The sequence below is a fragment of the Gopherus evgoodei genome, chromosome 2, assembly GCF_007399415.2.
Source record: "Gopherus evgoodei ecotype Sinaloan lineage chromosome 2, rGopEvg1_v1.p, whole genome shotgun sequence".
Classification (NCBI taxonomy): Eukaryota; Metazoa; Chordata; order Testudines; family Testudinidae; genus Gopherus; species Gopherus evgoodei.
In genome coordinates, this window is record NC_044323.1 from 179,429,612 (window position 1) to 179,454,757 (window position 25,146).

Sequence of the window (25,146 nt, forward strand, 5' to 3'; positions counted from 1 at the left end):
ATGTATTCTTAGGTTTTGAAGGGGTCTGCCTAGCTTTTGAGTAGCCCCTTTAGGGACCCAGGAAGCAGAGGATAGCCAGAGTGCCATGCTTTAACACCATGCTCCTGAACTGCACCCTTTGTCATGCAACAACCCAACACCACTCTGTGAGCCACTGAATTAAAATCCAGTCGTTTGGATTCCAAAGGCATACATGGAGTACTTCATGGTCTGCTGTAGCAAAAGATGCTGACTACCATTTTCTAGACTAGTTAAAAGTGAAACTCTGGAGAAATTCTTCCAAAAGGCTGAGAGGAAATGGGGTTTAGCTGACTGGCTCCATTTAGTGGGTTTAGACGATCACTCACGCATGAAGGCAACAGAAAATGAAATAATTTAGTTGCTTCTTTCAAATGCATCTGTCTTCTCTAAAATCTGAATATAATCTTTTTAGTGTCTACATCTCTGAGAGCCATACCACTATAAACTCGGGCATTGTCGTCTTGAATCTGCAGGCAGAAAAACAGGGAGGAAGCAACATCGCTAAATCTCATCCATCCATATGACTGGGTGTTGATTCAAACACAATTATACCATTTAAACTATGGAACCAATTCTCTGCTGCTTGTAGTAACCGCAACTTCCCTCACAAAGTTCTCCACAGTATCTGGGTGTTCTTTTTGTACCCTTAGATGATGTGTCTATGCTTCATATGTATAACATTTTAAGTTTTGAATATCTAATGTTCTGTCAGATTCTTAGTGTTATCAGAACAAATAAGAATTATTGTTCTTAAAATTAGGGTGATATTGAGATTTTCATTGCAGTTAGCTAAAAATGTGGCAGTTTCAATCCCCGAGTGTTCAAAAATGAGATGTCAAAGAAACAGAACTTTTAGCTGAAATTTTGAATTGGTTGTGGATGGAAACTGAATAATTGACATAGAAAATCTTTGGTTTAAAACATAGAAATCTTAGTGAATATTTGAATTTATCACAGCAGGTGCCTCCTGGGTTTGAGAAAGGGGTTGACTTCACAGACATTAGAAATGGAGAAGATGAAATTCTAGGTTGTCTAGCTCTCCATCACTTTGCCACTGCAGGATTGCTTCAATGTAGTTCTAAAAGCAAAGTGGCTTCCATCTTTCCTGTTGGGAATCCACAGACTGAGAGAAAGGACCTAGTTCTGTGCATGCACCAGTCTTCCGCTGTTAAACAGAAGGGTAGAATACACAGCTATTTTGACAGCTAATTTTTAAATGGTGCTGAATCTAATAAACACTGACGACTTTACACACACACTTTTACTAATGTTAGGAAATATGAAGCCTACTTCCAGATGCAATATAGAGATGTGACTAGAGAGCAACCAGTAAGAGGTGACTTTTTTAGATGTGGTTAGGGAAAAGGCCTCTTTTTTAAAGCCTCTTGAGTTCTTTTCAAAATCCTATCTGCATACACTAGTGATGTTTTTTTCTTGCCTTTCTCTGTTCACCAAAAGCCAGCAATAATAATAGAAAGATAATTTATATAAATTTTAAGTAATGTGCTAAGTTGGCTTAAAAGACGCACAATTGTCCTGAACTTACTTTCTAAGGAAACAAGGCATGAGAACTCCCCCCCCCCCCCAAAATAGAGTAGGGAGGAGAAAGAGATAAGAAACCAAGACTTAAAACAAGAATAAATGCTTGCTCTGACTGTTGTTAATGCATCTTGTTAAGTTTTAGATACATGAACTCTGTGTATCATATTAACGATAGATATTGTAAATGGCTGCAGTTTTTTTCAGCACTCTATTTTTAGTGAAGTTATGCAAGTTGAGTGTTCTTTCATAATTGTATGCCAGAAACATTTGACATATTAAGTACGTGTTGCTTTGCAGGATGAATTCTTATGACTTTGAAAATTCCTCTGACTCTCTGAATTATGAGAAGGTAAAGTTTGAGAAAATATTGGTGTAGGAACCAAAACTAAATCACATTTGCTTTATATTCAGCAACCAGTCAATGGTAATAAGTTTCAATAGGCTGTGTCTCTTAACTGCAGATGAAGTGAAAAGCTTTTCTGAGAAGGTTGAAATTGATCCTATAAGCTAGGAACAAGCAATGATAGACATGGATGAAAACTGGAGATGTGAGACTCATGTCTCATTTCACAGGATTGGACCCAAAAGCTTGTGTTTCTCTTTAAAGGAGTAATTATATTTTGGTGCAGGTTGTAGTGGACATCATATGGTGCAGCCATTTGAGTCCAGACCATTAAATTTGTTTTCCTTACCAACATACATTAACTTGATTTAAATGAGATTGAGAATATCTTGCTGTGTTTAAATAGTCAATTTTTTTTTCTTGCCTGGATGGAGAGGATGAACTAAAGTCAGTGGTTCTCAGCCTCTTTCTTATCATGACTCCATGTTGCAACAGAATGTTTTGGGATCCCAGTCTTGCCATAGAGAAATGGAAGGTGGTCATATCTCACAGGCTGAGAAACCGCAACGAAGTCAATAATGGAGAAGATACTCTTCATTATAAAATAGGTGTCTGACTTAAGCCTGAAACTTGTCAAGAACTTTAATGAAAGCCAAAAAGTTGCCTGAATGGTGCATGTCTTTACAAGAAGTTAAGAAGTACTTCTGCTAACTTCCTTCAGGATAGATTTCACACATGAAACCTCTGATTTTTGTTACTGTAATTCTCATTACTATTTGGTAGCATACAAAAATAGTGGTGGTATAGGCAGGGCTGATATGGGTGCCGGACACTTCTCGTTTTCATATTCTGTTCTCAGATGCTTATAGCTTTTCCAACTTTAATGATTTGGGCTGAAATTTTTCATGACAGATCTCTGCCTCAGGCTGAAATGGTTTGGAAAAGTTCAGCCAAAATGGTTGTCACTTCTGAGAACAAAGCTAGGGGAAAAGTATTAGCATGCATTAAAATTCCAGTAACCTTTTTGTATGAGAAGTTCTAACACTCCATGTTTGGGAGCATGGACTTGAAATTTGGTGTGTGTATTGGGAGCTGGTGAGGCCAATAGCCTTTGTCATGGATGTGCCTCTCAACATCCCCATGAAAAAAGTTCTAAGCCTTGGAAAAGTCACAATTTGTACTTGGGACTTGCTAGAGAAGCACAACATCCTGAGCATGTTCCAGCCAGAGGATCTGGAGGATTTTCTCTGCAATTGCAGCTCTGGTCTGCTGCAAGCCAGATCCAGACCTGGGCACCAGAACTGAAAGCAGGAGGTTCTTTCTTGCTCTTGTACCCTTTTGATGTCCAGGCAGGATGGAGAAGAAAGTTGCCGGATTCAAATGCAGAAGGCATGAGAGCTGGACTTGGTGCGGTAGTTTAGAAAGGAGGCTGGCAAGGGTAGGAGGGGCTGGAGGCTGGGCTGGAGGCTGGCCTGGAAAGGACACGGACTGGAAGTAGAGAGGAGACTGATACAGGCTGGGCAGGAAGACTAGGACTGGGAGCCATTCAGATGGGGGAATGTAGGTGGAATTGGGGGGGGGAACATCTCTGATGAGAAGTCAAAGTGTTGGTTGAGAACTGTGTTTGGCTGGATAAAGAGAATGGAACAAGGAGGGGTCGAGAGAGGGGTGTGTGTGAGAAAGATATTTATTAACTAACCTACATAAGGTAAGACCAATCTAGTAAGTGCCATTATGCCAGGAGAATTCTTGTTTGTTTTGTGGTGAGTACAGTTGCCCCTAAAGCTTCTGTTGCTGGTGGTAGAAAGGGTGCAGCTGCATCACGGGTGAAATATAGTTAAGACGTTTGCTAATGTAGATGTACCTTGAGAGTGTTTTGATGTAAAGCGAAGTGTCAAAACTCAACTGTTCTCGTAGGAACTCATTGCACTTCTATGTTAGTCAGCCCTTAGTGAAATATTTAAACAGATGTTGCAAAGAAACAAGGTTATTGTAACCAACTGCAGTTTAACTGCTCTCAGCCAGATTCCATTACTGCCCCTACGCTTGCTATCAACTCCATTATTACCTCTTCCTAGTTTAATGTCCCTTAAATTCTAGCTGAAAAGAAAAATCTGAATCTCAGTCAAGTATTTGGCATCTTACATTTTTCAGTACTACCACTAGGTGTCAGCATAAAGCACTGCTCTCATACATTCTACAGTATGTTACACTTATTGTTTATCTCGGTCTAAATATCTTTATCCAGCATTTGCCATGTCTAGCATTTTGTTTTTTATCCTTAGCAGTTATCAGGGATATCTTGATTTGAATGCCATTTCAGTAATATATTCTGTGATTCAGAATTCTTTTAGTAATAAAGCAAGGAAAAAGAGAAAATGCTATTTTGAGGAACCCCATTTCACTATATATTGTTTCACTTAACTGATTCCTTCTATTTTAAAAGCAATTTTATTCTGGAATATTTTTAGTCAATTCCCACTTTATCCCCCTCCCAAGACCTGACATATATTCATTTAACAGATTATTGTAAGGAATATTGAAATTTAAAATATGTGGCTTCTATTTTAGGTTACTGAAGCAAAACAAAAAATTCTTGGCCAGAAGGTTTCTTTACAAAACCAGAGGTACAGCATCATAAACATTTTTTTCATAGTAACATCTTGCATTGGTAAAGAACACAGTGCCTTCTTTAAGAAGATGCTGTGTTCGCTTATGCCCAAATAAATCTGTTAGTATTTAAGGTGCCATTGGACTCCTCATTGTTTTTGCGGATACAGATTAACATGGCTACCCCATGTTGCTTTTATAAGGTTAGAACAAAAAGGAAGATGCAATATATTTTTCATTAGAAATATTTTAGTTGTTGGTATTGTATCTGATACAAAAAGACTCTGGGAGAAGAGAATAACCATTCAAATCCTGTTTGCTTGTCTCACAAAAGAGATCCTATTCTATTCAGTGCCCAGGATATTCAACTTGGGCACCTAACATTAGGCACGCAACTAAATGGCCTGATCTCTCCCCCTGCCCAAGAGAAGTGCTACTTACACCACTCTCAGCATTCTCGTGAAGTTAGAGAGCTGTAGGGTGCTCAGCATTTCTGGAAAAATCAGGCCACTTAGGTATCTGATTTAGATGTCCTTTTAAACATTGGCCAATGACTATCTGTGACTATGGAAAGTGGGATCTGGCCTTCATTTTTGCCTCTGAATGATGGCTGCTGTTATGACTGCCTCTTTTGAAGGGGTTGGGGGAGTTCTCTGCTACTCGTCTTGTGTGGTGTTTTTTTTTTAATCACTGACCAAATATCTCTCTTCTGATGGGAAAGAGGCAAGATACTTTGAAATCTACGGCCCACAAAAGGATCAGCCAGTAGAGTGTTCTAAAAGATTTTCCATATTCCCCCTTTTCTAAGCGCAAACATATCACCTTTATCTCCCTTTGCCCCTCAGACCCCTTGCTAATGCAAGCTGTTCCCGCAGTGTTGCCAACTCTCATCTTTATCCTGAGGTTCACAGTAGTTGGTATCTATCTTAAAGCAAAAGCTTCTGGAATCAAGAAATTGGCCTGAGAATCTTGGCTTCTATTTTTGAAAAAAGAAAAAAAAATTAAAAGCTTCTGGTCCTGAGTGTTGCAGGGAAATAGTTGAACATGTGAAATGAATGCATCCTCAAGACTCAAAAACCAAAAGGCAAATAAACTCCACACTGAAATATTTTTAAAAAATCTTATTATTTCTGTTTGACTCATGATTTTTGAATGCCTGGAGTTGGCAATGCTCCTGCTTGCAGAATGGTCATATCTTTCCCAATCCATCATGATCTGTCGCAAGCTTCATTGACTAGTTCTAACAGGCATAATTGTGGATTACTCAACAGAAGCCATGAAAATGGAAACATGAAACGAGAATCAAGCAAACTAGAGAGAAGGCCGGTAGGTAATATATATTTCATTATGGTAGATTGTGTAGAGCATTGTGTAAATATTAATATGTGGCCTGTTTCTGCATGTAAATAAACTGAAAGCATGGCCTATTTAAATTAACTTGGGGAAATTGAGAGATTAGAATTGGTGATAGTGAACCTCCCCCAGACTTATTCAGATGCATGATTACTTTCTCCTACCTAACCAAACTTCCATACCTTTAGAGAACCTATTGTGGAGGCTAGCACCTCTGGTGCACTCTCTGTGGAGTTGTGACCACCACTGAACTGAAAATTTAGATGCATTCTTTTGTGCTCAGCACTCTGGATCTGAAGTTGGATGGCTGATGCCCAGACAGCCTGGCTTGAGTAGTCAGGAGGGGGTTAAGCTAATAGTAAAATGGGAGTGTAAAAAGAAGAAAGATGGGACCACTCGGCAAAAAAATCAAGATGTTGAGAACAAAATTAATCAAGGAACTAAACAACATAAAGAAAAGAAATTATTCATTTGCCTGTACATCAATGCTAGGAGCCTGGGTAACAAACAAGAAGAATTGCAATTGCTCATTTATGAGAGAATATTTGATCTAGTTGGTATTACTGAAACCTGATGGGATGGTTCACATTATAGTCATTGATTGTCAAATTAAAATCATCTATTTAGGAAGGATCACATGGGCAAAAGGGAAGCGGAGTACCATTCCCCATCAAAAATGGCTTTACCAGTTTGAGTCACTGATCACTTAGAAGAAAATGATCTTAAATGCTTATGGATTAAGGTGCTAATAGATAAAGTGCAGGATAGGGTATTAGTTGGTGTCTGCTACAGACCACCAAATCACCCAAGGGAACATACTGGCCAGCTCCTTACACCCTATCTATAAGGTGTAGAAGGAAAGAAGCTGCATGATTTCAATTTGAGTGACACATGTTGGAGGGCTCATGCTGCCAGGACTAAAACATCCATGGAATTTCTGAACATTATAGATGACAATTTCCTAATCTTACAAAGTATTGGAATATTAGACCTTGTCTTAAGAGACAAGAGGATGACAGAACTAAACATTAGATTAGGTACAAGTGACATTAACTAAATCACATTTATAATGTGCAAGCAGAATGAAATGCCATATAGCCCAGATATATACTTGGTGCTTTAAAAACACTAATTTTACAAAGCTGGAAACAATTATGAAAACAGGGAGGAAAAATTTAATCTGAAAAACTGAGAGTCATAATTGGGAATTGTTTAAAATCATTTTACTAGGTGCCAAAAAGTCATAATCAAGAAAGAAGCCCATACTGGTTTAAAAACTGACCCAGTTTTGAAAGGAAGAGATGGAAGCTAGTGGAGGTGGGTGCAGAATGGGGTTGGAGGGACAGTTCATAGTAATGAGTCTAAATCAGAAGCTAGAAATTGTAGAAAAAGGATAAGGGGAAGCAGAAGGACACAAAGAGATATCTATGGCCAGCAGAGTTAAGGGCAGTAAGAAGGATTTTTAAAAAAATTTATTTGGAACAAAACAGAATCCAGGAAATAGTATTTATCTGTCACTAGAAGGAAATGGTAGAACTATTTCTAATAATGCAGTAAAGGCAAAAGTGTTCAATAAATATTTCTGTTCTGTATTTGGGGGGGAAAACAGATGATTTAATCATATGGTAACAACACATTATCTATTCCACTTTTTAAATCAGTAGGTCTAGCTAACTTGCATCCAGGAATTTTAAAAGAGCTGGCTGAGGAACTCACTGGACCATTAATGATGATTTAAGTCTTGGAACACTGGGACAATTCCAGAGGACTGGAAAAAAACTATTATGCCAATATTTCAACAGGGTAAATGAGATGACCTGAGGAATTATAGGCTTGTCAGTCAGGCATTGATGCCAGGCAAAATAATGGGGTGCCTAATATAAGACTCTCTTAAAGGAGAGCAATTAATGCCAACCCCTTAGGTTTATGGAAAATAGAACTTCTCAAACTAACTTGATATCTTCTTTTGGGATGACAAATTTTGGTGGACAAAAGTAATAGTGTTGATATAATAGACTTGATTTTTTTTTTTTTTTAAATCAAGAGTATGAAATTAACGTGGATCATATTAAATGCATTAAAAGCTAGCTGATAGGTTTCAAAATGTAACTGTAAAGGGGAACTCATCATTGGGTAGCTATGTTTCTAGCAGGATCCCACAGAGGATTAATTTTTGACCCTACTCTATAAATCAATGACCTCGGAGAAAACAAAATTTATTACTGATAAAGTTTTCAGATGACCCAAAAACTGGGGTAGTGGTAAATAACGAAGAGGACAGGTCACTGATACAGAGTAACCTGGGTTGCTTGGTAAGTTGAGTGCAAGCAAACAATGTATTTTTAGTATAGCTAAATCTAAACGTATACATTTAGAACAAAGAAAGTAGGCCATACTAACAGGATACTTACACTGCTTTCTTGGGAAGCATTAACTCTGAAAAAGATTTGGGGATTGTGATGGATAATCAGCTGAACATGAGCACCTACCTAGTGCAGTGCTATGGCCAAAAGGGTAGTGCAATCATTTGGATGCAAAAATAGGGGGAATCTTGAGTAGGAGTAAAGATGTTATGTTATTTTACCTTTGTATTTGACATTGGTGCAGCTGCTACTGGAATAACTGTGTTCAGTTGTGGTGTCAACAATTGAAGAAGGATGTCAATAAATTGGAGAGGGTTCAGAGAAGAGCCATGAGAATGATTAAAGGGTTAGAAATCATGCCTTTATAGTGATAGACTGAAGGAGCTCATGTGGCTTAACAAAGAGAAAGTTAGCGATTAGATTACATGGGAATGTGGGAAACAAATATTTAATCATGGGCTCTTCAATCAACTACAGAAAGTTCTAACATGATCCAGTGGCTGGAAATTGAAACTAGACAAATTCAGACTGAAAATAGGTGTAATTTTTTTTAATGTTAAGAGTAATTGACCATTGGTAGAATTTACCCAGGGTTGTAGTGGAGTCTCCATCACTGATCATTTTAAAATCAAGATTGGATGTTGTTCTGAGAGAGCTGCTCAAGGCATTATTGTGGTGCCATTCTATGGCCTGTATTATATAGGAACTCAGACTAAGAATCACTGTAATCCTTTCCTGCCTTGGAATCTATCCGTTTATGAAAGTTAGTCACTGCCTGGGCTCTGTGTCTAATGGAGCTTTAAATGAGTGAGGTGGGTGAGCAGGGAACTGGGCTTTATTGTTGGGCTGAGGAGCTTGTCTACATGAACAGTTAGACTATGGCAAACTGTGGTATAAATCTACTCCACACTAGCTTACTATAGTCTGTCCATGTGCACCCTGCTGACATGTGTTAAGTTTGTTAAAACATTAGAGCTAGTCCTGTTTTCAAAGCAGACTAGCTCAAAGCATTCTAATGAACTGATCACATCCATCAACTGGGTGCATGCTGATGGGCCATGGTAGGCAGGCCTGGGGTAGATTTATACTCTGTTTGCCACAGGCTAATGGTTTGTGTAGACAGTCCTTATGTTGCATGCTGCTACAGTTTTGTAATTCAGAGCAGCTGAGGGTATGTTTAGACAGCAAAGAAAAACCTGCATCCATTGGTGACTTTATTGCTGTGTCTTGAAATGATGATTTGGTAGCGGCTGCCCCTGCACCCCAGATGTGTATGTGATCTTAATACCAATAAGAGGTGCTGGACCGACAGCTTTAGACACTTCGGGTATGTCAGCACAGCCACTAGACCCTCACAATGGGCCCATGCCATCTGACTTGTGCTCACGGAACTTGGGCTGCGGGACTGTTCCATTGCAGAGTAGCCTTCCGGGGTTGGGCTGGAGCCAGAGGTTTGGGACCCTCCCACCACACAGGGTGGTGTTGTGGGCCATTGCTAATCTGCTGGTAAAAAGATTTGCCCCGCCATTTGTTTTTGGGAGTTAGAACTGACATATTGGTATATTTAGTCTGATTATAGGAAACATCTTTTCTCTGAAAGTAATTGGGACACTGCAAGCAATAGTCACAGTGAAAAGAGCTGGATCCTTGATTCTCAGAAAAAATCACTACCAAAAACCCTAGATTATACCCGAAGAAGGCCAAGGGTCAGGAGTAAATTAAAAGGTAAGGGCTATGTCGTGTGTGGCACAACATAGCTGATGTAACCTACTGTGTAACAAAGGTTTAAAATGAATGATGAAAATGTCCAAGTCTGGGTTTGGGTTAAGCAGTGTTTGGGAGATTGAGAACTTGGATGAAAACTGTCCAGCTTGCACAAGACTAAAATCATGCTGGGATTCTAATAGGTTAGGGAAGATTTTGCCAAGATTTTTGTCTGCCTGCCCCTGCCTTGAGGGAGTGCATCAGCTCTTAGCAACACGTGTCTATAATTTGGGTATAAAATGAAATCTTGGGGTGTTCATAGATGCTCAGGTAGTAGCAATGTTCAAAGTGCTTCTTTTGATCTCTGCCCGGCAAGAATGTTATGAGCTTTCCTTGAGGTTGGGGTCCCTGCTACAGTTTTGCATGACTTTTTGTCTCTAAGATTCCTGAAATGTGAGCTACATGGGCTGCATCCTCAGACCCAGCAGAAACCGAACTTGTGGCAGAAAGAGGCTGCCAACTCTTTTACTTTTTCAGACTCATGAGTGCTCATCTTCTGTTCTGGGTACGTCTGCAAAATAAATATAAATATATATATATATATATATATGGACATTCTAAATTTTGATGTCTTTTCACTCTCACATCATATACTGTATATCTTTTCTAAGGAGTACACAGCTCCAGTGCTCCATAATCAGCAGTAGTTTCTGATACCCTTGAGTTTAACCTATAATCTTCTGAATGGGTTGGAACCTCCTCACCATTGGCATGAGGAGATGAGCTGCACAACTACTCATGATGGAGCCCTTTAGCGTGTGTGAGTGTTTAAAAAACAAAAATAAATGAAAATAAAAGGAAGTGGCAGCAGAATGTCCCCAGTGTGGATCCCTCAACTTTTAAGACCTCTTCCCATTTCTCCATACTTGTTCATCAGGCTTTGGATTTGTTGCCCTTTCAGACAAGCTGCAAGGTCCACCTCTTTGCCCAGATGTTCGAGGATGAAGTGGTCTTAATATTATTTGCATTTGTGCTAATGGGCAGCTCTGTAAGCAAATGAGTGTTTTTTTTAACATTTTAGTGTGGAAATATCTTTAAGTTGGGCCTTGTATGTGCTATGAAAATCCAAATAAAACTGAATGAGACATAACCATGTTGCAGAAAACTGTAAATTGACTGATGAGGAGCAAAAGTGTGCAATGTCTCCAATAATTGGTTAAAACCTTCTTTTTTTCTTAGTGTTGCCATTATCATCTGCAAGTAGTGGCAGTGACTACCACACAAAGAAAGTAAGATGCTATGGTATTTAGATTATGCTGCTACTGATGCTAATGCATTACTTATGTGAAGCATATTAAGGGATGAATATGTAGCATGTAGCTAGGTAAATATCAAGAGTTACACCTGGGTTTTCAAATACAACCTAAATTTATTTATTTATTTATTTTTATTTTTTGATGGAACATACAGTTCATAATTAGTCATATCTATATAGTAATAGACCAACTCCTGTAGTCTGCTACCATCAAGATGTACTGAGCTGTTAGCTGCAGGTGTGTTGCACCTCAGGGCTTGTCTAAAGGGTAAGTGACTGTGCAGCAAGCCAGAGTGTGAATCTATAGTGCACCAGCTTGCTTCACAGTAACTAGCCATGGGGACGCTGCTACAGTGCAGTGACAGCCCTGGAGTGCACCTTAGTCTGTACTACACCCTTCAAAGCAGTGTTCACTAAAGGATCTTACCTACATTCTCCTCTACCTTTTAGAAATGAATCTGCTAGAGATTAGGGGTAAAATGTATTTTAGTTGGAGATTTAAGGCCTAGGGGCATATGGAACATGTAAAATTGTAGAATTTCTACCCCAAATAAGCCTCACTTAGATTTTATTTACCTGTCCTTCTTGAGAGGGGGGCAGGAATTAGCATGCATAATCCAACATCAGCTTTGGAAACCCAACGGTACTTCAGTTTCAGATAAGCATCCAAGAGCCACAGCAGCTTATTTGAATATTTGGAACCTCATGTCTGGCCTGTGCTCCTCTATCCTGACACAGTTTCTCCTCTCCCTTCCCGCCTCTGTTTTTTGTCTGAGCCTCCTGTCCTGCTTCCTTCAGTGGTAGTCCTGATTCCCTCTGGCCATTTTTGGGGCTCATTTTCCCACACTCCCACATGCTCCCTGGATAACTCTCACTCCAAATCAATGTTTCCATTTGATTCAGAACTACACTTCAAACAATGGACAGTAGTGATGCCAAACTTTTCCAGTGTTCCAAATGTTAGTATTGCCATGTCTTGTGAGCATAGGAGATACTGTATGAATTTGAAGATGTTTGCAAAAGCATGATAAACAGTAACTATCAGAAAGCTTATATCAGGCTTCTTAAATTTTCTCTCCTTCTGCTCTCAGTTAAAACATTTTGTGGTGTTTCATATGAAGAATGACTTGAGCTGTAACTGTGCTTGCTAAAGGGGGAATTTTAGAATTGCCTCAGATTTAAGAGCATGAGTCCCTTGCAAATCAATGGAGCTTATGTTCCTAAACCGCTTGAGTGTTTCAGGAAATCTTCCTCTAGTAGTAACTAGGCTATTGACATGTATAGGCTCCTAATGTTTTTTTTTACTTCTTGAATAAAATAGGTACTTAAGATACATATATTTTAGGTTGGTGTTTCAAGACCAACAATGCACAGGGAAGTGCTGAAGAAGGAAATTAAATCCAGTGCAATGAGGCTTGATTTCTCTGCAGTGGAACTCCCTGGTATGTTATGTATGTTTTTCCTCCCATTCCCATAAAGTCTAATAGAAAGAGGCCACATATATTTTATATTTATTTTATACCCGTTTCCCATAAATTCCTGCCTACTTGTGCCTCTTATTGCAGTGGTGAGACTTCAGCAGTGTTTTAAGTAAACTGTTTTGGGAGGGGGGCACTGAGCGATATTTTGTTCCCTGATACACAGGTTCAAGTCAGCTCAGCTCATCACTACATTAGGAGGGCTGCTTATGCTTATGCTTTGTGGTAGACTGGTTTGTCATCCAGGCTTGAATGTCCAATCCCAATAGATGGAGGGGAGAGGAAGGGGAAGAAATCCAGATTTAGGATTTCTGGCACTTGAGCCACTGATGTTCACCTCATATTCAGTTCCCAAATCCATGAAAATTTGGAATTTTATTTTCTGAATAGGACTCTTTTTTTACAAATTTTAAGAGGCAGTTAAACTGATTAATGATTTGTATTGTTTTAAACTTGAAACAAATCTTTGCTGAAGACTTTTCCAGTCCATAAGACTGGTATCTCTTATGACATAAAAATTCCCAACACTGATCTATAACAGTTTACAATGTAATTTCAATGTAAGTATATTAATGTATCTATCATACATTTACATACTGCTTTCAGTGCTTCTACTGTATGCAAATAACTATAGCAGTTATGGATCTACATAGATAATGCTGTTGTGTCCAAATATCATGGGATATTTGGAGCCAGTATGATGTATATTATGGTATGCTAAACCTTACAGTTTGGGACGGGAAAAAAATCTGTCCAACAGTTTTTACAGTGTAGTGTCTACATATCTGAAAAAGCTACTGTAATAAAATGCCATCTTGTTCCTTTCATGTCCTGGCATCATAAAAAATTATCCTGCTGGTTGTGTCTATGCTTGTAGCTTGCATGGTAGTACAGAATTTTATATATAGTAATCTGAAGTATTTTCATTTTTCAATTCCTTACTTTGTCCCCTCCAGGAGCATACTGGCTGGAATAGATAGTGATGTATGTATTGCTTTAGATGTGTGTATTGCCACTGCAGCAGTCCTGTGAAGGGAAAGAATGCTGTTCAACTGCAGCTTAAAATACAATAGCACTCTTTCATGTGCTGATCGTAGAAGAAGGTGGTGGTGTGGTGTTTGTTACCCACTATTCAATGCACAGAGAGATTGATTCTCCAAAATCGATTGCCTGTATTACCTGTCCAATAATACTTCACTTATGCAGTTAAAGCACTTCTTTCAGATGATTTGGAAGCAGACGATCTGACACTACCATTAAGTGCATCTTCCCATGAGTATTCTGATGCTGGAGAGAAGAAGGTGAGGTATAGAATACTTTATTTTACCCTATTCTATTTTAAAACGAATAGTTAGAGAACAATAAGTTTTGTTTGGAAATGAGGTGGTCTTTTCTCCCCCATATACAGAGCTAATGCAATGCATCTTTCTCTTTCCCTCTCTGTCTAGAAATATGTGGAGGTATCCAGTAAGTTACCAGGAAAAGATAAAGTCTCCAAATTTAAACGAAAAGGTTCAGGTATAGTAGACACCGTCTAACTAAACACGAAAGCTTTTCAAAAGCATAACTGCATGGAGTGGGGCACCTAACTGCCCTTTGTCTCTGAAAATCTCCCCCTATATGTCAAGGGTCTGAATAGACTTCATTTTCTTGTGCAAATTGTGAGACTGTTAATTCCGTGCTGTAGCTCTTATATAACTTTGCTCCTGTCTAGCGCTCTCATATTTATTTTTGGCTTCAGTTAGCCAGTAATGTGACTACCTTGAGCAGAGACACACACAGTGAAGACCCTAAGAATGGCATGAGGGTGGAGAAATGTGAACCTTATTACAGATTTGGAACTATGATGTAATTAAATCAGTATTTCATTTAGAAATAGTCAGTTTCTATTCCCCAGGTATAAGAGTGGAGGGTAAACTTTGTGCTCAAGGTTATCCTTCTATTTACCCCTTTCCAATAATAATCTTTTTGGTTTCACTGCCCAGTATTTCTATTAAAGGCAAGCAGAGTGTGAAGCCTCACAATATTGAAACGTTTTAGCTGCTGTCTTGTTGGACACCAGCATGTAGAAATCCAATTCTTTTCTTGTTTTGCTTGATTACTATCTGATGTCTTTTTTTGAGTGAGCACAATTCATTTGTAGCAGGGCGTATGTGTAGTTGTATTTATCTTGAGGCTGTGCTTTATCTTTGTAATTAGCAATATGGCACTGCTTCTGTAGGAAGCAGAAGACCTTCAGAGGATCTTCTTTCCCTAGCACTTTCTGCGTGGCCTTTGCATAACTATCTGGCAACTAGAAGAGTGTGGGGAGGGTTAGCAAAGCCAAGAGTGTGGGGAGGGTTAGCATCTTGTTAGAGAAGCATAAGGGTTCAGGTTCTCTGGCCTGAGGTGTCAAAATGGAATGTCCTGCTGATAGTGGTGCATGACCCATATCTTGCCTGGCCATTCAGTTCTTCATTAAGGTGCTAATGACTTTTATTGCATTAAAGGTGCTCTATCATAATGGCTCATTGACAATGCTGTAAATCTTAATTGAAGCAAACTCAAACAATTTTTTCTGGCTTTAGTGAAAGAGAAATTCCTTTAATCACTTCTCTTTTTATATCTTTCCCCTCTCTTGTATCCTATTTTGCATACAATTTAACAGTGGGGTATTGCTTGTGTTTGCAAGTTGTTTGTGAATATTTAATTCCCATACTTAAAAAGCATCAGTACAAACTACTATCATCTGCTCTAAGTAAATAAATTGCCAGTGACGTGTAAGTACGTGTTTTCAGTGAGAATGATTTCACATAATCTTCTTCTAATCTGCTATTCAAGTGGAGCTGCAGCACATCCTTCCTTGTTGGAAGAAAACTAGTTGTATGAGAGCTAAACAACAATAGGGTTTTGGGGTGTGGTATTCATGCAAACATTCTCAACACTGATCCAATTACCAGACAAAACATGTGGTTCACTGTAAGGTTGCTACTATCTTACTATGTATATATGGTATACCAAGGAACTGTTGGTTTTAAAAAAAAACAAAACACCAAAAACCTGTTGTGAGTCTGAGACCTCATCTTCCGGATACAGGCTGCATATCCACCCAGTGTTTGTAGGAAGTGAACCTCAGGCTACGTCCACACTTGGAGCAGAGGGTGTGGTTCCCAGCCCACGTAGGCGTACCTGCACTAGCTTTGCTCAAGATGAGATGCCAGCCAGAGAAGCGTGGGCAGCAGCAATGTCATGGGCTAGCTGCCTTGAGTACAAATCTGCCCCTAACTCATGGATATGTATTCAGGGAGGCTAGTCCATGCCACCACTCCCTGTGCTAGTGCAGCTAAACTACTGTTCTTAGTGCCTTAACTCAAGCAAGGCTAGAGTGGGTGTGTCTATATAAGCTGGGAATCACTTCCCCTGCACCGAGTGTAGATGTAACCTCTGAGTACCCATACACCAGATCAGGTTAGCACTTTTTTCTTAATTACTATACAGTTGCATTTTGTTTATACGTAGGCCATCTTGATATCTTGTTTTTCTCACCAATTTAAGCTATAGTCTACATTCCATACTTACCTAACTCAAGGTTGCAACAACTTCTCTCACAGTTCTTTCCCACTCCCCTCACACACTCCTCGCTTCTACAAATCTTGCGTTATTAGGATTACAGCTTAGCCTGACAATTGCTCACAGAGGGGACTGTTTGCATTGAAATCCCCTTCAAATCCCTGTTAGTTCTTTCTCTACTTCCACAGGAGTCAGCGTGTCTGCATTTATTATCATTTGCAGTTAATGGTGGCTTTAAGTCAGCAATTGTGGTAGCTCTAGTCTACAGTGTAAATGTAATCTTATTACATGGTTGGGAGGCTATCTGGTGGCAAAGTTAAGGTTATTTATGGAGAATATGCATTGTGATATCGTGAGTGCTTTTTTGTTTGGAGATATACTTAGGGGTGTAATTGATTATTTACTTCATGAGCTCTGGGAGGGTGCGAGCACCCCAAGATACCACTGCCTTGTAGAGCTTATGAGCTACTCAAGGGGCAGTGGCAGATTAATGATTTTGCTGCCCCTAGGCCCTGAAATAATTGTCGCCCCACCTGCCCCTGGCCCTGCCCTGACTCCACCCCTTCCCCGCCCCCATTCCAACCCCTTCCCCGCCCCCATTCCAACCCCTTCCCCAAAGTCCCACCCCAACTCCACCTCCTCCCTGCCCCTCTTGGATCCCTTCCTCAAATCCCCTCCCCAGCCCCACCTCTTCCCCCAGCATGCAGTGTTCCCCCTCCCTCCCTTCCCCACGAAACAGTTGTTTCGCAGCACAGGCGCTGGGAGGGAGGGGAGAGAAACAGGACATGGCAGCACGCTCACAGAGGAGGTGAGATGGAGCAGGTGAGCTTCTCCGTGGGTGCTCATATTTGCCCCCCTTCAAATTTGCTGGCCTAGGCCTTGTTGGCCTAGGCAATAATATGCCGCTGCTCAGGGGCCCCAGCTGCTCCTGCCTTGCACTGCCTTACCAAGTTTAGGAATAATTCAAAGTTCCTATTTCTCTTCTGTTCTCCTTGCCCTGCATAAACTTCAACAAGCACATGTTGCACCATGCACATGTCATCAATCACACATCATTAAAGCTGACAATGAGGACTGTTTTTATAAATGTTCTCCTTAAAATATGGCTTCCATTTCCTTAGATGAGCCTAAGCCCTGATAGCATTAAACTGGTATGTGAAGTTTGAAGTTTTACTTGCAATCCTTATTTTCCCTTTCTCCAGCAGCTCAGCTGCTCTTGCTGGCAAACTGGAAGAGGTGGCAATGAGGCTATGTGCACTCGCTGCCCTTGTCCACTCACTCCTCCAGCCACGTTTGCATGAGAGAAGCAGCAGTTCTGCAGAGGCTGTGCAGGGTCTGACGATGCAGGTAACCTGTGCAGAGGAATAAGGAGACTCCAAACTGTTCTGCAGAAATACACAACCAGTGTCTCAGATAAATTCGGATTGCTCACTGAGACTCTTTAAACCAGCAAGCAGTGTTAGCTATTGCAAGAGTGGTGGGTCACTGTTCGGTCATGCTAAATACTCAGTAGAACTAAGTTCTAGATCTCTACTGTACTGATATTATTGTTTTTTAGATCTGTCACCTGGTGGGGTCGTTAAAAAGCCTAAACTTTCAGGATGGGAAATGGGTCAGCCATCTCCTGGCATTTCACCTGAGCCAAGAAAACTTTTTGATTCAATAGAGAAGAAAAAGGAGATTCAAACAGGTAACCCCAAGCCAGTGTTTGAAATGCTCATTTTAAAATCTTTGTAACTTGGCCTTATTGACTGAAATTGTAGTTTGTGTCCAAGCCTAAAGAGAACTATAATGAACTCCTCTTAAAATGAGCCATTCTAATGGGGCAGATAAGTGGATCAGCTTGTGAACTTGCAAGAGTGTAAATAACTGTTAACTCCATGGAAATAAATGGAGTTAAAGGTGTAAATGAGAGGAGAACTGGTCCTGTTTGCAAGTTCTGGTGGGGAAGCTGCATGGAATTGACATATAAATTCCCAGAAATGTCAGCAGTTTCAAGTGTACCTGCTCCCAGATTTCAACTTAATGGAAAGTCAAGCCCACTGTCTTGCCCCTTCTATAGTTACTAGCAACCTTTGTGGAAAGTACATGGAAATCACTACAAATCAGAATGGTAGTGGGTTACATCAACGCAAAGTGACTATAAGGGACTACACAAGAGGCAAAGCAGTAGTATCAAGGCCTGAAAGTACAGAGACCACACACTTTATGAAGAGTGTACAGCAGTGGTCCCCAACCTTTTTGTCTGGCGGGCACCAGATGAAGGACGGTGGCGGTGGTCGAGCATCTGCCGAAATGCCACCGAATTTCGGCAGCATTTCGGCGGTGACACTTCTTGATGACGTCGCTTGTTGGTGGCAAGCGGTGTCATCCAGAGGCATCGCCGTTGCAAAGGCTCGACTGCCGGCCAGGACGGTGCCTGCAGGCATCACATTGGGGACGTCTGGTGTACAGTCTTTGGTTTTTCTGGGACACACTTCCCTCTGGGGAATGGAAGCAAAGGAGCCCAGGATGGAGCTGTCACAGATTTCAGCCAGAGAGTAGCAGGGCATTTTGTTGCCTCACTTCTGTACATAATTTCCATTCCTAGTAAAGTGTTTTGTCTGGAAACAAACCTGCTCAGCAGTAAGATATTAGAAGGCCCAATGTTTTTTGGTCTGATACCCCATATTTACATACTAATACTTGGTTGGTGTCCAAATATCTGTTCTACAATGCATTCGTTTGTAATAGATTGACAATTCCTTCTCAGACTTCCTCATTTTTGAGATTGTTCTGCTCCAGTTTCCAAGAACTTTAGAAGAGTGATCGTGAAACGCCGTCTCACCCCAACCTAAGTTGTCACTTGCATCTCATTGAAGTGAAGAAATGTGCTGTAGTGCAACAGATAATGACTAGGATCAGGTCTGCTCGAGTACTTTAGAAACATTTTTGCATGGAGTTGTACCTTCCTCTCTCTTGCAGGTGGGGAATCGGATGAATCAGATGACATCTTCGTCTCCAAGATACTGCATGAGGACGTCAGTGATTCTGGTGTCATTGCTGCCTTTGAAAGCTTTACCAGCCAACTAACGAAAACTTTCTGGGTAACTCTCTACAACATGCATGATTTTCCTAGTGTGTATCCAGTGTGTGGTATGCGTATACCTAAACAAAGCAACCAAACAGCTGATTAGCTGAGATGCTTGACTTTACTGTCCCTAAATTAATACATCTGGGGGAAGGGAGTTATTTGGAGAGTACTTTATTCAAGAACTCATCCTGCCACATCTAGGTATACTGCAAGGTCCAGCTATTCTCAGAAATGTCCGAGGGGAGGTAATGGATCAGTTGCGAGATGATGGTTTTAATTGGAACGGAGAGTCCTTTTAAGTGAAACTTTATTCTGTGATGTCAATTTAGTTGTATTTAGATGTTCCAAATAATTTGATGGAATGAAGGAAAGGAACAACAATTTTTAATCCTATCCCAACATAATAGTGGCATACCTGGATTGGGGCCACATATATATTTAGAGTGTATACGTGTACATATATGGTGGATGGAGATAGAAATTGTATTGTTTTGGGTGGATTCTTTAATTTAATGGAAATTATTGGCTACTGTACAGACAGAACAGTGACCAGTAATGTCCATAAACTAAGCATCTTTTCTGTAATGAGACAGAAAACTATATAGTCTGACTTGGCAGTTAGAGCTTATGTAGACCTGTAGATATAGCTACACAGCATTTTGGTGTTTGTGGGAACAGACCTCCCAGTCTGGGTCAACAGATCTGGGCTAGCGGGCCTCCCACTAGTGCTCTTAAAAAAAGCTGGGTAGACAGCACTTTGAAGATGTTACTCAGGCTACGGTGTAAGAAGGAGGGGTGTGGGCTTCAGACCCTGAGTCACAACTTCAAAACTCTGTCTATACTGCTATTTTTAGAGCATGCCACAAACCCTGCAGGCTTAAGCCTGTTAACCTAGGCTGGAAGGCTTGCTCCAAGATGCTGTGTAGACAAACTCATAAGGACTTAAACATGTCTCTTTGGATTTATATTACATAGAGGCAGTTCCATTTACCATGGAACTTAGTTATGACCCTAACACACACTTGGAAAAATTCATATTATTGTTGATTTGAGATGGTGCTAACTAACAGTCTGATCTTGCAGCCCTTCTGTCCCATTTCAGAGTGTGAGTAAGGACTTGAGGATAAGGCCCTTAGTAACTTCTCAGGTAGTAAACTGATCTCTTTATGGGTTAGATGTTCACTTGTAGCATACTCTGTGTAATTTAAGGTTTTGTCTACAGAGTTCCAAAGGTATAAGTTGTCCTAATATAATTCCCAACTCTGGACCTTAGCGTCCAGGATATGGGTACTAGCCTAAAGTCCTCTAAGCTTAATTACCAGCTTAGATTCTGTAGTGCTGCCACCAATCAGGAATTCCAGGGCCTGATACCCTCTGGTCCCCCAAACCCTTCCCTGGGGACCCCCAAGACCCAGATTCCTTGAGTCTCACAACAAAGGGGAATAAACCATTTCCCTTCCCCCTCCTTTCTTCCTCCCAGCTCTTTCCCGCCCTGGGTACACTAGGAGACCACTGTGATTCAACTCCTTGAATCACCACCCTGAGAGGAATGTTACCTTCCCCCTCCCTTCTTCCCCGGACAGAGATACAGAGATAAATGCAGAGAGCAGGTTTTTCTTCCTTCCTCCCTTTCCTTTCTCCCACCAGTTCCCTGGTGAGTGCAGACTCCTTTCCCTGGAGTCTTACAAAAGAAAAACCAAAAAAAAAATCAATTAGATTTAAAAAAAAAGAGGAAAACTTTATTAAAGAAGGAAAAACATAAAAATTGGCTCTGTAATCAAGATGGTAAATATACAGGGTTTTTATAGCTTATAGACAATAGAAAGAAGCTTTCTCCAGTAGAGAAATAATTTAAGCTACTTCCAGCAAGTACACATCTGCAAATAAAGAAAAACAAGTTAAAAGACTATAACCGCCTTTTTACTTACTCACTATTCTGAATAGATAAGAGACTGTAGCAGGGAGATTGGCAGAAACCTGGTTGCACCTCTAGTCCCGTCCAGGACCCAGAGAGAACACACAAAAACAAAACCCACAAACAAAGGCTTCCCTCCACCTAGATTTGAAAGTATCTTGTTTTCCTGATTGGTCCTCTGGTCAGGTGTTTGGGTCCCTGTTTGTTAACCCTTTACAGGTAAAAGAGACATTAACCCTTAACTATCTGTTTATGACATAAGTAAAGGAGTAAAAGTGAATTGATTTAGTGAAACCAGTGTGAACCTTGGTGTAGACACTTTTTTTTTTTTTTTTTTTTTTTGTTTGGGTCTTATTTCAATTTAGCTTATGTTGATTAGAAGCAGGTTTAACCTAAACCAAAATAAGTTTGCCATATAAGGGGTGGCACCAGTACAAATGTATGTATGGACAAGTTTTAGACTTAGTGTTTTGTTTTGATATTGTATGTTAAGATGGATATATTATGGTCTAGTCTAGGTACAAAAGAATGGAGATTTGTGCAAAGAATGCTTTGAAGACATCTGAAAAAAGTGTGTCAGCTTTATTAAATCAGATACATCAATGCAGGTAACTAATTTTCTACTTGCCAAAAACAGCTTAAACTTTGTATGAGTTTTCTAGTAATCCTTAAAAATGAATGCCTTTTGTAATAGAACTTGGCAGTAAAGTATTGCACTTCTTAGAGTTACAAAACAAAATGACAGTAGCTGACTTGTTTAAAAAAAATCCACTGGGAGCAAAACTCCTGTGAAGTTCATTCGTCTGTGGTGAATGGGGCTGTTCATGTATAATGAATCCCTCCCGAACTCATGGAGCTGTACGTGTAGGCAATGTTGTGCATGATCCACTTTCCCTGCGAGGGGAAGGAGCATGGAGTCAGTGCAAAAGGTACTAGAGCCAAGAGAATGGACAACAGAGGCATTTTGTGTGCCATTGATTGGCAGGCCAGGTTACTAAGTCTGCTTCCATTAAATTCTTTTTGTTTGTTATCCTCAAACAGCATCACTTGTCTCCCCTTTAAATAGAAAAATAATGAAACAGAAGTCAATTTCTAGAAAGCTCTTCATACTCTTAATGTCATCTTTATAGTCAGTTACGCTGTTCTGCTTAACTGCATAAATATAAATCCAATTGTGTGTGTATGTATATAAATAATGCACAAGCACAGTTTGGGATCAATATTGATACAGAATAATCATGAACATTTGTGGCAAGTATTACACCTTTAAGTTGTAAATGAAATGGGATGCAAATACTACCCATTGTATCAGTTTTGTATAAAATATATAGCTTGCATGGTACTATGCACCGGTCTTGATGAAAGTAAATGCAGAAGCAAAAATAAAAATCTGTTAATTTCTCTCAGAAGTGCAGAGTGGGTTTACAATAGAAAACTGCTGTTGTGCTTTGTATACCAATCAGAAATGGAAACAACTATTTAACAGGCGGGGAAAAATCAAAACTTTTGGTCTTTATTTCTAATTATGAAATTTTGTCAGTTTTCAGATTTGAAAAAATCCACTCGGCTCTTAGGTTACTTTCTCTCTGTCACTTTCCAATTCAGTAGAATATTTTTAATTAGAAAACCTTGGTGGATAGCCTTGTGTCACCACTAACAGACATGCTTGATCAGCAATAGGCTCCATTTTAATAGCCATATGGCCGGATAGGCCCATGGAATTAATATACTCTTTAAAGGAGCAGGGCTGATGAAGTTGCTGTCCTGTTGTGCCAAAATCCACTGTAAAATGTGTTTAAAGCCTGTGTTTGCACCTTTGGCCCACTGACTTTAGTGGTGCTCAGGAGCAGCAGGAGTCAGTGGCTTTTATAATTGCCTGCTATGAGCTGGACATAGATGTTTGTTGGTCTAATGCAGACCACTGAAAAGCTGTCATCTAGTACAACACCTATGGTACGTACTGTTCTTGCACCTATCTAAAAGCCGTAACCTAGGAAGGATAAAGCCTTTACATTATATAGCCAATCCCCTGAATCCTCTAATCCCCACGTGTTACAGAGTGTGGGGGAGTCTGGCCCTGCACCCCTCTTCCTGGGACCCACAGTGACTCTCAGCCAGCCAGTAAAACAGAAGGTTTATTGGACAACAGGACTGCAGGTTACAGCAGAGCTTGTAGGCACAGCCAGGACCCCTCAATCCAGCCCCTCTGGGGTCCAGGAAGCTTAGCCCCCTGAATTTCAACCACTCAGCCCAAAACCGAAACTAAAAACTCTCCTTCTCCAGCCGGCCGATTTCTTTGTCCAGCTTCCCGGCCAAGGTGCTAACCCCCTTCCCCCTACCTGGCTCAGGTTACAGGCTTAGGTCCTGTCCCTCACCTAAAGTCATCCCCAGCTCTCCCATCCCCCACACAGACAGCCCCTACTCCATCACACCACGTGCAAATTATTCTTGCTTGCTCGTGTGTATATAGCTGTGGTATCTTGGCAATGTATATCCCTGGAGATAGTTCTGACTTGAGAAATGTACCTGATTTTGTCTTATTCCAAGAATTTCCTTATGTTTACCTTTGCAATCTGTTGCTCTTGCCCTTGTCTGAAGATGTATACTCTGGGTTTTTTTGGCATAGTATTTCCTGTGCTGGCTATATTGTAAAAAATTGTTTACTTTCTGCTAAACAGATATTTTTAAAAAATCAGCTGATGTTGGGTTGGAAAGAAAACACCTGTCTTTTTTTTTTGTTTGTTTTTTCTCCTTACAAAGCTGAAGAGCTGTGGCCTGCATAATACATAAACCAACTTGCAGCAGTCATCTGCTGTCTTGTGACACTGAATTTTAAAGATGTTGAACTTATATTTATTGCCTACAGACTGAATAAATTGGAGAACTTCCACAAGGTTGTTGTCCAAGAACTTGCCAATCTTGAGAAGGATGCTCAAATTTTATCCATCCTTGAGAAGGACACGGTGGTGTGTATGTCTTTAATTTGTTTTTGACCCATACATAGATTGTATGTCCAGTTCCAAAATAACACGTGTACTCTTTGGGAAACTCTTGTAGGACTTTTGGAATAAACAGTCCATCAAACTGAGCTCTTTCTGTAATCATCAAAAGCAAAGGTATTTATCTTCCAGCTGTCTTTTAAATGTGTCATTTTAGAGAGAGGAAATATCTTTGCTCATTCTTAGTTATCTAGTTAAATGGCCAGTTCTGATGCTGGTCATTACTTCTGAGACAAAGTAGGAGAGGTAATATCTTTTATTGGACCAACTTCTGTTGGTGAGAGAAACAAGCTTTTATTCTGTTTTAACCAGTGCTGCTTGGAAACCTGTAACTAATAGAAATGGACCAGAGCAGCAAAATTTGGATTTAAATATTTCCATAGTTTTTCAGGTGCTTGGATCTGAGGTTTTGGTACAGGACCACCTTTGTTGCTTACATGTGCTTGAAGTAACTTTCTTTTGGTTAGCAGGTTTCGTAAACTGTAACGTGGTGGTAGTTCTTTGCAGGCTTCCCTGGAGTTTTGGTTTTGCATAAACCCAAAATGCAAATGAAACCCTTGACTCCTCCAAATTGGTCCTTACGGCTTCTTACCACCTTAAAATAGCTTGTCAAGTCCAGCATCCTTGCTCCAGTATCTTCTGTTATGGAGCAGTTGGTCTCTGACTGGAATTTTTGAGGAGGTGCCAGATGGCTGGTCCCTATCTTCTGTATTTGAGAGCATGTCTGGTATGCATTTGCCCCCCAAATTTCTGAAATGGTTTTCTTGAGGAGGCTGGAGGCTCTCACTATTCAGTCTGGGTAACAGTGGACAAAATAAAAGCATGTTCATTCTGTGGCTAACAGTGGGAGCCATGTGCACTTGGTACTAGGGTTTTCCTTA

The 25,146-nt window shown here is 40.2% G+C and overlaps 1 protein-coding gene across 1 annotated transcript in view; it reads left to right on the top strand.

The window, feature by feature from the left end:
- Positions 1-25,146, top strand: part of SYCP2L (synaptonemal complex protein 2 like) — a 50,600-nt gene that overhangs the window by 23,519 nt on the left and 1,935 nt on the right. The window contains exons 22-33 of the mRNA XM_030549436.1: positions 1,861-1,912; positions 4,478-4,533; positions 9,812-9,957; positions 11,176-11,225; positions 12,597-12,693; positions 13,936-14,030; positions 14,178-14,247; positions 17,837-17,968; positions 19,243-19,364; positions 20,561-20,583; positions 24,133-24,232; positions 24,324-24,382. Of these exons, the coding sequence (XP_030405296.1) occupies positions 1,861-1,912; positions 4,478-4,533; positions 9,812-9,957; positions 11,176-11,225; positions 12,597-12,693; positions 13,936-14,030; positions 14,178-14,247; positions 17,837-17,968; positions 19,243-19,364; positions 20,561-20,583; positions 24,133-24,232; positions 24,324-24,382 (1,002 nt within the window). The remainder of the gene's footprint in view (positions 1-1,860; positions 1,913-4,477; positions 4,534-9,811; positions 9,958-11,175; positions 11,226-12,596; positions 12,694-13,935; positions 14,031-14,177; positions 14,248-17,836; positions 17,969-19,242; positions 19,365-20,560; positions 20,584-24,132; positions 24,233-24,323; positions 24,383-25,146) is intronic.